The 13,601-nt window shown below is 55.7% G+C and overlaps 1 protein-coding gene across 1 annotated transcript in view; it reads left to right on the top strand.

Annotated features, from left to right (window-relative positions):
- Positions 1 to 13,601, top strand: part of WNK2 (WNK lysine deficient protein kinase 2) — a 135,165-nt gene that overhangs the window by 111,984 nt on the left and 9,580 nt on the right. Inside the window, 5 exon segments of the mRNA XM_030802187.1 lie at positions 614 to 828; positions 1,829 to 2,020; positions 2,811 to 2,909; positions 9,503 to 9,547; positions 11,039 to 11,295. Of these exon segments, the coding sequence (XP_030658047.1) occupies positions 614 to 828; positions 1,829 to 2,020; positions 2,811 to 2,909; positions 9,503 to 9,547; positions 11,039 to 11,295 (808 nt within the window).

The following is a 13,601-nucleotide window of genomic DNA, read 5'->3' as shown; positions in this document are numbered from 1 at the left end:
AGCATCCTCCTCTTGCCTCGGCAGTTCTAGACTGTGCCCTTGCCCATGGCCAGTGACCCACCTGCATTTCACCTGCAGGGTGGTATGGGACTCGTCGCAGTGGGCTCACATATGGTGTGGCGTGGCCCCTGGAAGTCAGTGAGTGTCTCACTGACTTAATCATGCCGTGTTGCATTGGTCTGAGCTGGCTTCCACTCTCTGTTTCCCCTGTGGAGGAAATAACACACATTTGCCTGATAAATGGAGGCAGTCTCCGGTGCCTGGCACCTGCTGATTTCCCCTTACCTGTGTTCATGTTTGGGACTTTCATTGCAAGTATCAATGTAAGCATTCTGAGTCTGGGTATTTGGAAGTTTAAGGCTCCTTAGCCTGGCCTGTGCTGTTGGGCACGTCGATGCCAGAGGCCCACCACCTTGGCACATCCCCATTTAGATATGAACAAACAGTGTCATTTTACAGCCCCTGTGTGGCCCTTTGAATGGCCCAGGCCAAGGCACAGGCAGGGCACCCATCCTGCACCCCGTGTTCTCCCACGCCGCCTCCCTCCTGGAGGCTGGCGGTGTTGGAAGCACCGAGGAAGCCCACCGGCGCTCCCTCCTGTGCCCTCCTGCAGGCACCTGAAGGAGATCTCGGAGTTGCAGAGCCAGCAGAAGCAGGAGATCGAGGCTCTGTACCGCCGCCTGGGCAAGCCACTGCCCCCCAATGTGGGCTTCTTCCACACGGCACCCCCGACTGGCCGCCGGAGAAAAGCCAGCAAGAGCAAGCTGAAGGCGGGCAAGCTGCTGAACCCCCTGGTGCGGCAGCTCAAGGTCGTGGCCTCCAGCACAGGTCGGCCTCCGGGTGCAGGGCTGGAATGGGAGTGGGTCTGGGGACACCTGCGTGAGCCTGGGAGGTAGGCTCTGTGCAGGTGTGACACCCTCGGACCTGGAAGACCACTCGGGGTTGTCTCCTTACTGAATCTCCTTTCCCTGGAGAGGGGAGTCATTGCAGCATGAAGGCAGCCCTGGTCCTCTGTCCTCATGCAGAGAGGCAAGGCCCGTGAGTGGGCAGGGGCTGCTCAGTGCTGGGCCTGAGACCCTAGGCTGCGGGCTGTGCCAGGGAAGCTCAGGCTGCCCTCCCTCACCTGCTCCTCTGCAGGGCACTGCGTGGACGGATGGTGGCTGCTTCCTTTGACCCATTTCTCGGGTGTGTGCCAGCCGAGCAGCTGTCGTTAGGGGCTGGGGCAGGATGGGAGGACGGTGTTGATTTCCCAGTCTTGTTAAAGGTGACACCTAGTCATTGAGTGGCACTGGCCTGGCCCCAGGTAGCCACCAGCCCCGTCCCTGCATGTCAGGGCTTCCTGAGGCCTCCTGAGCAGCACTGCAGCCTGCTTGCTGGTCGAGAGCCCTGGCACTCTAGGCTGGAGCCCCTGTGAGCCCAAGTCCCCAAGCATGCCAGGCTAGCCACCGTACGCTCACTATAAGCCCACAACCTTCAGGGCACACAGCCATGAATTATACCCATTACACGAATTCAGAGACAGTTCCCAGAGCTAAGGGAAGACAGAGATGAGAAGTACACAGGCCACTGTGTGCCTGGGTGTATCTTCTGTCACTATATTTGCTCAACACAAGTCCAGCACGGCAGTGGGGGCTGGTAGAGACTGGGCACTTTCTTTGCTCTTCCCCATCACCCCTCTGTGGGAGATGTGGCCATGTGCCTGTGGTCTGCAGGAGACGTGAGCTTCCCCAAGGTCACCCAGCAACGAGCAGGCAGAACAGACTCAATCCACACGGCCCCGACCCGGCGGCGCCTCATCGTGCCTGTCGCCTCTTCTCCCCCCGCCCAGGTCACTTGGCTGACTCCAGCAGAGGCCCTCCCGCTAAGGACCCTGCCCAAGCCAGTGCGGGGCTCACTGCAGACAGCACGGGCCTGAGCGGGAAGGCAGTGCAGACCCAGCAGCCCTGCTCCGTCCGGGCCTCCCTGTCTTCGGACATCTGCTCCGGCTTAGCCAGTGATGGAGGCGGAGCGCGTGGCCAAGGTGATTTCCAGCTTGCCTGTCTCCGAGCATGTGCTAGCCACGTAGGGCCTCAGTGGTGTCCCCAGGAGCACGCCCGTATTGTGTAGAGGGGTTGCGAGCTGTGGCAAAGGCTGTTGAGAGGCTTCTTTTAAAAAGGAGAAAAAAAAGAAAGACGTAGTCTTTGGATGAAAGGAATGGAATTGTCCCAACCACCACCAAGTCTTGCTTGTAAGCAGCTCAGGGGGAGGTGATGCTTTGCTAGAGCGGACCTTGGGGAAGTGGCTAGGACTGGGGAGGGCAGGGGACCTGGCATCCGGCTGTGTGCTCCGGCGCCAGTTCCCAGGCACTGGCTGCCCCACCCCCACCCCCACAGCGGAGCCAGATGGTGCTAAACACCGGGTCCTTCCAAAGTCCAGAGGGACGGCTGGGGGGACGAGGGCACAGCTTTCGAGCTGGGAGTTTGGCCTTGAGGAGGAAATTCTATCGTCAACGCTGCGTGGACAGCAGCAGCTGCTCAATAAGGTGCTCTCCTGTCCTCACCATCTCTGTCCAGAGAAATCATGGTGACCATGAAGCCGCCCCGCCCCGCCCACCCCACCCTGCCCGCCCCTCTCCGGGCTGCTTCTCTTCTGCTCTCCCGCTGCCTCCTTCCCATTACATGGTCAGTGGCTTTGGTGCTCCGGGCTGGGCTAGATGGAGCCGTGGATGTTAAGTGACGAGGCTGGTGTGGCTTTTGGTGTGGAGGAGGAATCGCAGCAACCTGTACTTGATGAGTGTCTCTTTGTTTTCTTCCCTTTATATTCATTTGCAGGCTGGACGGTTTACCACCCAACGTCTGAGAGAGTGACCTATAAGTCTAGTAGCAAACCTCGTGCTCGATTCCTCAGTGGACCCGTATCTGTGTCCATCTGTCTGTATTTGTTCTTTTGTATTTTATCACCTCCTGGCCCTTGGTTTTCTCCCCCCAACCCCTCCCTGTCTTCATTACCTTTCATACATTTCATAGGATGCTTCCCCCACCCCATCGAAGTCACTTATTTAATATCAAAGTGGAACCCCATGAGCCAGTCCCCTGGAGCGGCGGCCGCCTGCACCTACCCCCCAGCCCCACACAGCGCGTGTGCATGCTCATGGCTGGTGCCTGGGCACGGAAAGCATGTGCAGCGGCTGGCCTGCCTTCCACCCCGGGCACCTCTGCCCAGAAGGACTGGAGCCCTTTGCATTTTTTTTGTCACCTCATTTATTTAATTTTTTTTATGTTGGACGTAGTTTTTTTTTCTGTTGCAATTGTGGCAAATATACATGTCTGCTGTCCCCAGTTCCAGCGACAACAAAAAGACAACCCCAACCTCCTCCAGATGCACAGTGTGTGTCACGCGTGTCTGGACTGTGAAGACATGCACATAGCGAGCCTATACGGTTCTAAAGGTCACTGGAGGGCGTGGTTTCTGTACCAGGGCCAAATCCCAGCACCCGGTCCCTGCATACCCACTGCCCCGCGCCTTGCATGTGGAAATGCTGAGAGAACGTGCTCCAGTTCGGGCCTCCCCAGCCCCTCCCCAATGGAAGGGCAGGTCTGGTCCCCTCTGTCATTGCTCCTCACCCACTGCTGTCTCCAACCCCAAATAGGAGAGTGACGGCTGCCTGGGCAGCTCTTCTTCGGAGCATGCGTCCTGCCTGGCCGGCTCCTCCTCCTCCTCCAGCCAGTGGGAGCACTTTAGTTGCTGTATTTTCCTATGACCTCCCGTGACCGCAGGGATGAAGTCAATGATGCAGTTCCTCCAATCACTACTAAGCCAAAACCCAGTCCCAGCCTTGCTCAGATGCCCTGGAACACAGTTAGTGCCCAGGAACTCCATCTCCAGGGAAGGCTCTGCCTGCTTGGGGCCATCCCAAAGCATGCAGTTTGTTTTTAACCCTCAGGACAATCGGCCAATGAACCAAAAGCTGTGAGATTTTTAGGCTTTTGTCTTTTTAACAGGAAAATTAAGCTTTTTAACAATTGGATTGGATATGCTGGTTTGGGGCACGTGACTTTTTGCTTGTACAATAAAGATACATTGTGCTTGTTGGGAGCCAGAGGCCATGCCCATGGGAGGCGTCCACTGCCATCCACCCACCCCATCAGAGGTCCACGTGGGTCATCATTCTCCAGGCAGGCAAGTCGAGGACACAAGGGCCATGTAGAAATGCCAGGGCCTTCCCAGGGCTTCCCATTCATCTGTTAGCAGGCTGCCCTGTTTCGGCCACCGTGTCGTCTGGGCTGTTGGTCTGGGGGTCTGGGTGGCCTGGTGTCTGGTGAGTTGCTGAGTTGAATCTGGGGAGGGGTGGGCGCCTTCCCCCCCACCCCCGCCCCTGCGTCTCTGGTTCCTTCTCCACAGCCGGTTCCCGGCCCTGCTGGCCTTGTGCCTCACTTGCTGCTCCTCTTCCGGCTCCTGCATGTGCGGCTTGATCTGGGGCACCTGGGAGACTCAGTGCAGGGCGTTGGTGTTAGGTATGGCGCCTACCCAGGCCCCACTTCCACCCCTGTGCTGTGTTTTGTGGTATTGCTTGTTTTCACGGCTTAGCCCCCATCAAGCAAGTCTTGGTCTTAGTCTTTTTGGGCCATAATGTCTCCCCCAATTCCCCCACACTCTGAAGTTGCTGGCCGGGGAGAGCCCAGAGGTGGGCCTCTGCCCTGGGCGCCTCTCAAGCCCTGTCTGGATCAGCTCCAGGCCTCTGAAGTCTCTGCCACTCTACTGGGATGTGGCTGGGACTGGCCTCTCCTGTCTCTGTGCCCCTGGGCTGTGGAGGCTGGACTTCTTGTTGAGCCATCCACCGGCACATCTGCTGCTCATGGGTAAACCCACAGGGCAGCCCAAAAGAGAAGGGAGAGCTGTGGGGTCTGTGAGGAGACCAAGCACCTCCAGGGGAAAGACTGCAGGGGTGGGGGCAGCCCTGTGAGCGCTGAGAGGCTGAGGACTTGGGCGGAGGCCGTGGGATTGCGCCGGGCTTGGAGGCCGGGAGGGAGAGATGCAGGCAGGGGTAGTGTGAGCAGATGGGCTAGGAAGACGCTGAGGTCGGTGCATGGAAGACGCCGAGGGGTTGGGGGTCGCGCTGCAAGTAGAGGAGGAGCAGGGTGGATGCCAAGGTGCAGCTAGGGAGGGGCAGCTGGTGCAGCCAGCCCAGCCTTCGCTCCCTCGAGCCTAGGGAGAGCTTTCAGCTCACTGCCCTGGTGTGGGGCACCCCCACTTCCTGGAAGAGAAACAGTTCCAGGAAAACAAAATGTGTTAAATTTTGAAGTATAGAAGGATCCTGGCCTCTGTGAAGGTCAGAGAAGATGAAACGGCCCCAGGCAGGGTGGGTTGAGGCCAGGCCAGAGGATGGGCTGTGGGTGCCCAGGTGGCTGTGCCCAGGGATAGAGCAGGGCAGTGCAGCAGGCACCTCCAGAGGCCCGAGCTGACTCAAGGTGCAGGACGGAATAAAGCAAGGAGGCCGGGAGCAGCAGGTGGACAGACCCCTAGGGAGTGCAAGGCCCTGCTTGGAACCCCTGTGAGCTGGGCCCCTTGGCACAGACCTCTCACCCAGCTTGCAGATGCCCCCTTGTGGTCAGCAGATGCTGTGGGGAGCTCACATGACCCAGTGCCCCAGAGCAGTCTTTTTTTTTTTTTTTTTTTTTTTTTTTTGAGACAGTCTCGCTCTGTTACCCAGACTGGAGTGCAGTGGCAAGATCTCAGCTCACTGCAACCTCCGCTTCGCTGACTCAAGCAATCCTCTCACCTCAGCCTCCCAAGTAGCTGGGACCACAGGTCTGCACCACTGCACCCAGCTACTTTTTTGTATTTTTAGTAGAGACAGGGTCTCACCATGTTGCCTAGGCTGGTCTAGACCTCCTGGGCTGAAGCAATCCACCCACATTGGCCTCCCAAAGTGCTGGGATTATAGGTGTGAGCCACCGCACCTGGCCCAGTGCATTCTAAGGGATGTTGGCCTTGGAGCCAGGGAGGAGGGTCAGGTGCAGATGCTGAGATGGCACCTCTGGTCGCGGTTCTGTTGGTTCTGCTGGTCAGAAGCTGGGGTCCTGGATCTTCCCACCTGACCGGGCAGGTGCTGGCACCCTGTGGGCCTTTCTTTCTGCACGCTGTTCTCTCTTTGGGTTTTCTCCACATTGGCTGTTGGCTGCAGCATGTTTGGCTTGGGAACCCTCCAGTGTTAATGCACGATGCCTTCTAGGCCTTCTCCCACCGTGGAATGCTTTCATCCCTCCTGGTGGGGAGAGAGTGCGTGCTCAGCGAGGCCCTTTGCAGCAGGTGTTCAGGAGGCCTCAGGGTAGAGGGCATCCAGAGAGGAGGGCCCCCACCCTGCACTGCGCCCACCAGGCCCTGACCTCTGCAGCCAGGGTGGTCAGTGCTGCATACCACTGTGGGCTGTCTTTGGAGCAGGCCTGTGGGCAATGGGGCCTAGTGCAGTGTGGGGTCATTTAGCTCAAGGCAACATGAAAACAGCCCCAGGTCTCCCTGGGCAGAGCCGAGGCAGATCCTGCTTCCCAATGCATGCTTTGTGGACAGTTTTTGGCTCAAGAACATGGTTGTTCAATACGTAGACACCTTAAAAGGGGTTTTGTCCCTGGATGTCCATTGTTCTCCTGTGTGAGAAAAGGGAGCCAGTGCTGACCACGGTGGGGGCTGACCCACCTGAAGGTGCGCGGGAAGTTGTGGGGAACTGAGGTGAAGCCGCCAGGGCGCCTGTGACGGGAGGTGGGCTGCCCCGGCTGTCCTGTGGGCTCCTGGGCAGTATTGAGCCCTGTGAGGTGAAAAGCGAATGTGATGGATCGCTCAGGGGCTGACCGCTTTTTAGTCCCCCTGTCCCAGGCACACACCCTCAGTTTGAATCCTTCATGGTTGTCTTCTTGGCCACAGGCTGAGGGTCTGGATGGGGCAGGTGCTTGGGCTACCCAGAGGGCAGGGCCGTTGACCCAAGAGCAGGCTGTTTTTGTGCCAGAGCAAATCAGGGCTGGAGTGGGGAGGGAGCCTCCACTTGTGCCTGGGGGGCTTCAGCTGATGTCGGCTGCACAAAAGCAGGAGATGCCAAGTCCAAGAGCTGGCCCTCCTGTCGTCCTGTGTGCTGCCACTTTTACATTCTGGGAAGAAAGCAGCGGATCCCCTCAACAGCTGGGATGAGGCCGCCAAGCCCCCGCCCCAGCACCACTGAGCAGTCCAGGGCCTTGGCGCCGCCTCTTCCTGGGCCTGGCTGGGGATGGAAGCCCCACAGGGAGACTGAGGTGGGCCTGGCGTCAATCGACAGCCTTCTGAAAGTTTCCTTTGTTCTCCTGTTGCTGCCTTATGGACAGGAGGTGGGGGTGCTTGTCCTGGCACACAGCAAGCGGCAGGGGGCCAGGTGGGGGCTGTCTTTGGGTGCCATGTGCATGGTGGGCAAGTGAGGGGCAGGGCCCAATCGAGGCCGAGGCTCTGGAGAGGTGGACTAAGGAGCCACTTAAGGACAGGCAGGGCTGTCCAGAGTGTGGGGAGGTCTCTGCCCCAGCCCAGTTGTCTGCAGTGAGTGGCGTCGGACAGCGTGGCCTTGAAAGGCTGGCACCCATCAGTTTATCTGGAGGTCTAGGAGCCGTCTGCACACTGGTCACTGGGGCCCAAGTTTAGGAAGGGTCCATGGAGGCCTCCGTGGGCCAGGGATGCTCCCTGGCTCTGAGCAGGTGCTGTGTCCTCCAGACACTCCAGACCCCAGGTTCCCAAAGTCAGTGAGTGAGTCCCAGCTCTGATCGCAGGTCCAGGCTCCCTCTGGTGGTTCCCAGCCGGCAGCCGGCCTGTTTGGTGTTCTTCGCAGCATGGCAACAGCCAGGAATTAGCCTTGAATGTAGAGTTCCAGCCACACCAAGACCTGCCAGATAGGCACAGAGCAGCTTTTTGAAGCACCTGGCTTAGGACTGTCTACATGGGACCATGGGCTACAGCCCCCCACAAAGCCTGCCAGGGAAATTGGTGCTCACCCAGTGCCCCTACATAATGGATCCCAGCCTAGGCTGCATCACAGACTTCAGGGGCCCCTCCTGCACTACAGAAAACCAGCTGTACCTCCCCTGCAAACTTCAGTGAGCCATCGAGGGGATATCAGCTGTGTGTTCCTAGCAGGGTTTCATCTCAGAACAGAGCAGCCAGGGAACAGCCCTTCGGAGCTGCTCACCCAGAGCCCACTGGCCTGGATCCCTCCTGCTGGGCTCCCTCCTTTTTATTTGAACAGTAAGGTCTGCGACAGAACGCCACCTCACCTTTCCCCACACTAGCTCAGGGACAGACAGAATGGACTAAAAATAGTTGAGCTAGGTTTCCAAGTCCCAGATGCACAACTCAGGCCGAGCTTGGGCCAAGGAGCTGGATGACAAGTTGCCCGCTGACCCCCGAGGCAGGAGGCATGAGCCCTGGAGAAGGAAGGCAGACGTTGCCAGGTTTTCTGAGTCCCTGGAAGATCAGAGTCACTTCTTTTTAGGTCTCCCGGGAACAGCGCTGAGGAGCGTGTTCCTGCTGTGGAGGGAGTGTGCTCCTGGCAAGGGGCTGTGGGCTGGAGTGTAGATAGCCTCCGTGCTAGTGCAGCTTTGCCGAGTGACCTTGAGGAAGTCTGAGCCTGTGCTTGCCCGTCCCAGCTCTGCCTGCCTATAGGATAAACGGGGATGGCCGCACCTTCCGGCCCAGCCTACCCCGGGGACCTTGTCCCCACCAGGCTGGGCACTGACTGGCTAGGACATTGCATTCAGTGTACTCCAGGTGGCCTCTGGGTAGTTGGGACCAGTCAGTTTAGTGGCGGTCCCAATTACAAGGAGGCCAGAAATGTTCCAGGCTGAGGCCTTGCCCTACCCCTTGTGGATACTGACTTGTTAATGAGGCGGCAGTGTCCCTAGACATTGAGGTCAGCCCCTAGATAGAAACCCTCGGGTCCCCTACTCAACACCTGCCGCTGACCTCATCTGAGGCAGCCATCTGAGATCCAGACTTGGCCTCCAACCTGCAAAACAATGTATCTTTTTGCACTTGGAAAACCTCCGATGGGCTTCGGCGGCCAAGCCCGGCCGTGCCCAGCTCCATTCCAGAGCTCCCATGGCCGACTCTCAGCAGGGTGTCCTGCCTCCATCAGTGGGGCTCCCAGAAGCCTGATGTTTGAAAGCCAAGCGGTGTGCTTTGCTTTTTTCTTTTTTTTTTTTTTTTTTTTTTTTTTTTTTGCTTTTTTCTTTCTCTTTTACTTTTCTTAGAATATGCTTCTAGAAACAAACACTTCTCCCTGAAGCTTAGGGGCTTGGCCCTGGCACCTCTGCCCCCTCGGCGAAGCTCTTGGGAGCCTGCACCCTCTCTCCGGGGGCTGCCCCGTTTCCCCTGGCCGGGTTGGCCATCTGTCTGAACTGCTGCCTGTCTGCCCCTCCCTGCACACTGACGACTTTTGCTTAGTGTGGTAGCGTGTCCCGGTGTGTGCTGTTCTGCCTAACCCTGTGGTCTTGTGTCGTTTCTTTTTCCCTTGCAGGGTCTGCCCTGAAGCGTCTCTGCCTAGGCAAAGAACACAGCAGTAGTAATTATCCGGGTTTTTTCCCCCTTTGTCCTCTCTCATCGCATGGGCTTTCTCGTAGCTAGCTCACATCAGGGTTCCCGCGGCCGGGCGGGCGTGGGCCTGCCCTGTGCCTGCCCTGCGCCTGCTCCATGCCTCTCAGCCGGGCACCGCTTTGCTTCTGCCTGGCGGGATCGCTGCCCTCGGCTCCCCCGTGTGTCTCCGTGGCGCCTAGAGTTTGTGCGGTCTCGCCAGTTCACATCTAACGGGCTTATCCTTCCCCGGAACACCCGCAAATTGCCAATCATTAATTGGCTCCTTTTCCAAAACCGTAGGAATGAGTATTTCCTTGAAGTCCTAAAGATGAGTGCCTCCCCACGAGGAGAGATGCCAGGACTGAGTGGATATTAGTCTCCCTGGGCCACTCACCTCTCTCTCTCTCATCTCTCTCAAAAAATTTTTTTTTCTTTTCTGGCTGAACCTTTCATGTAGGAATAGCTCCATGTGTGTCAAATCTCATCACTAATTTTTAATTGTCTGTGTCTGTGCTTTTTCATTGCTAGCCACTAAAGTCCACTACATTTTGGGACAGCTTGTTTGAAGAGATGGTCATTAGGTTGTTTTTCTATGCAGAAAATTTTTAAATTGGCTTATTCAAAATTGCCAACCAGAAATTACATGTGTTGCGTGGAAAGGGTATGATTTAGAAATTTTAAAGTCTCATTTTGGTCCCTTAAAAAACGCTTTGAATGAAGCAGCCGAGTGCTCTGGTGTGCTAATGGTCAGCAGAGCGGCTCCCAGCTCCCTCCTGCAGCAGGGCGTTGGCTGCAGCCCACGGCAGGAGCTGGTGGGGCCGCGTCAGGCAGCCCCAGGCACGGGTACCCTTTATGAATACCTTCCTCGAATGCGCTGGTCAGGACCATTTCTACGTCTGGAATTCCAAACAACCAGACCATTAAAATTCATGGGAATGCAAGTCAGGCAGCCCTGGCAGGCATTTTCCCGCAGGCCAGGGGGCTGCCTGCAGGCCGGCCAGCCGCGTGCTGAGCGCTCTGCACAGGGTACTCCACCGTCCCACGTCCTCATGTTATGGCTGAGGATGCACAGGCCAGAGAGAGCCCGAGGAACCTGACTCTGGGCACCGTGACTCTGAAGCCCAGTGTGTCTGGCTGTGCCAGGAGTTTCCTGAGCTCTCTCACACGTGAGTCTGGGGACGGGCAGCGGTGGGCACAGAGTGGATGCTGAGCAGAGGCTGCCGGCTGCTGCAGGTTCCTGTCCCCTGGCCTGGCTTCTGAGGTGGGTGACGGCCACCTGGCACAGCCCATGGAAATGCCCCACCATGTCTGACCCTGGGCAGCCAGGCCCCTTAATCCGACCGCCTCTTGAAGCAAGGTGCTGCCTGGCCCAAGTGAGACCATTGTCTCAGCTGTCACGTAAAAACGAATGCGGCCAGCCCACTGGGGGCCTGGGCGCGTGTGTGGCGTCACCAATCCTGGCCTGTGTGTGACTCCCCAGGGTCCTCCACCAGCAGCCTGGCCCCAGGCCCTGAGCCAGGCCCCCAGCCCGCCCTGCACGTCCAGGCGCAGGTGAACAACAGCAACAACAAGAAGGGCACCTTCACGGACGACCTGCACAAGCTGGTGGACGAATGGACAAGCAAGACGGTGGGGGCCGCACAGCTGAAGCCCACGCTCAACCAGCTGAAGCAGACCCAGAAGCTGCAAGACATGGAGGCCCAGGCAGGCTGGGCTGCCCCTGGCGAGGCGCGGGCTGTGAGTGCGGGGCGGGCAGGTTGGGTGCTTCTGGGGTGGGGTTGCCTTGCCTCCAGCATTTGCTAGCGCCGTGTGTGGCAGAGGGGTGTCCAGTTAAGCTCTTCATTTTCATGATCTGAGTTCATTCTCCCCACAGCCCCAAGAACTAGGCTTCTCCACTTTACAGATTGGGAGGTGAGCGACGCACCCACAGCTCCGCAGCTGGCAGGTGGAAAGGACAGGCCAGGCCAGGCCGGGGCTGTGACTCTACAGCTCAGATACAGCAGCAGCCCCAGCCTGGGCAGCCTGAGCCCCGCACTCAGAGCAGGTAGCCCTGGTCTTGGTGGACAGGCCCACCTCTGCCTGAGTTCTGTTTGTGCCCAGGCTGGAGACCAGGGCAGGTGTGCATCTCACCCAAGTGACACCAGCGTCGGGCCGTAGCTCACACACACCTGAGCCAATGTGGGGCGGAAGTGAGGACCTGCTGTCCTAGGTTTTCACACCTAACTTGTTTGATGTCAGCACGAGTTGGAGAAGCATCTGCTGTTTTTCGGCTTTTTGGAGGGGTTTGTGGAAGACTGGTGTTATTTCTATCTCAAATATTTAGTTAAGGTCATTCGTGAGGCCATCTGGGCTGGAGTTTTGTTTTTGTATTTTTTAGCATGGGATACTTTCCTCTATGATCTTTTACCTTGAAATTTTTCAGACACACAGAAAAGTTGAAAATTCTACTGTGAACATCCATAGGACCTACTACGTACACTCTAATTGACATTTTTGCTGTATTTATCACACACCATTCCTTGAGGGTACATTTGTTATATGGATTCAATTTCTTCTACACTTTTAACACCATTTGGATTTTCTGTTTCGTTTTGTTAAATTCTGCCTTTCTGGCAATTGGTATCTCTCCTCTAAATTTATCTAAAATTTTAAATTAATTGCCATAAAAGTATCCATAATAGCTATTATTTTTTCCATTTGCAGGATTTATAGTGATGTCTTGATTTCATTCCTGATGTTGGTGATTTCTGCCTCCTCTCTCTCTGCCTCTCCTTTGCTCTTTCTCTCTTTCTTTATGCAGTCTCCTTAGGGGTGTACATTTTATTAGCCTGAATTATTCAAAGAACACATTTTGTGTTTGGTAGTCTTTATTGTGTGTTTCATTAATTTATTTTATTATTTCTTGTCTTCTATCTTTGGGTGAATTTTGTTGTTCTGTAAAGTTTCTTACGGTATGTTCATTGATTTCTAGGCTTTCCGTTACAATATAGGCATTCAAGGCTATAAAGTGCCCACTAATGGTTTTAGCTGCATCCCAAAAGTATGTGCAGCATTTTCATTAACCTTTGTTTGAAAATATTTTATAATTTCTGTTGCTATTTGAAGTAAGTGTGGTTGTTAGTTTTCAGATGACCCTTTGTCAGTGTGTTTTCATGTGGCTGCATTGTGGTAGGAGAGCAGACTTAGTGCTTTCGGTCCGTGGAGATCTTCCAGGACTGGCTCTTGACCCAGCTGTCAGTCTTTGTTGCTGTTCCAATGATGCTGGAGCTGAATCTGTTTCCTTCTCTCCACATCCACACTCCCAAGCTCCGCCACTGTGACTTCTGTTCTGAACGACTGCAGGGTCCTCTTGACAGGTACACCTCCGCCAGTCTGAGTCCTCAAATTTATTCTCAGTGGAACCGCATTATTCTAGGACAAAGTCAGGAATCCTGAACATGGCCCCACAGCTCTGCGAGGCTGCATCTGGAGCCTGGGCAGGCTCATCTCTGCTGCCTGGGCTCCAGCTATATCAGCGTTCAGGATTAGCAGAGCTAACTGTTGTTCAGATGTTCTGGATTCTTTTTAAGTATTAAGGGTTTTTTTAAACTTTTATTTTTGTCATGGCAATATATATATAAAAAACACAAAATTTACCATTTTACACATTTTCAAACGTACAGTTCAGTGGCATGAAGTACATTCAGAGCATTGCACAACCATCACCATCCATCCACTGAACCTTTTCATCTTTCCCACGGAAACTCTGTCCCCATTAAACACTAGTTCCTCAGCCCCCTCTCTGGCACTTCTGGTTTCCCAGGCCCTGGTAGCCTCTATCCTTCTTTCTGTGTCTACGACTTTGACTACTCTAAGTACCTCATAGAAATGGAATCATACTGTATGTGCGCTTTGGTGAATGGTTTATTTCATTTGATACAATGTTTTCAAGGTGCATCCATGTTGTAGTATGTATCAGAACTTTTTAAAATCAGCCAGGCATGGTTGCACATGCCTGTGGTCCCAGCCACCTGGGAGGCTGAGGTGGGAGGATCGCTGGAGCC

This window comes from Nomascus leucogenys, chromosome 1a (assembly GCF_006542625.1).
Source record: "Nomascus leucogenys isolate Asia chromosome 1a, Asia_NLE_v1, whole genome shotgun sequence".
NCBI classification, from domain to species: domain Eukaryota; kingdom Metazoa; phylum Chordata; class Mammalia; order Primates; family Hylobatidae; genus Nomascus; species Nomascus leucogenys.
Note: the sequence above shows the minus strand (reverse complement) of the source record. Positions and strands in the feature narration are given on the sequence as shown.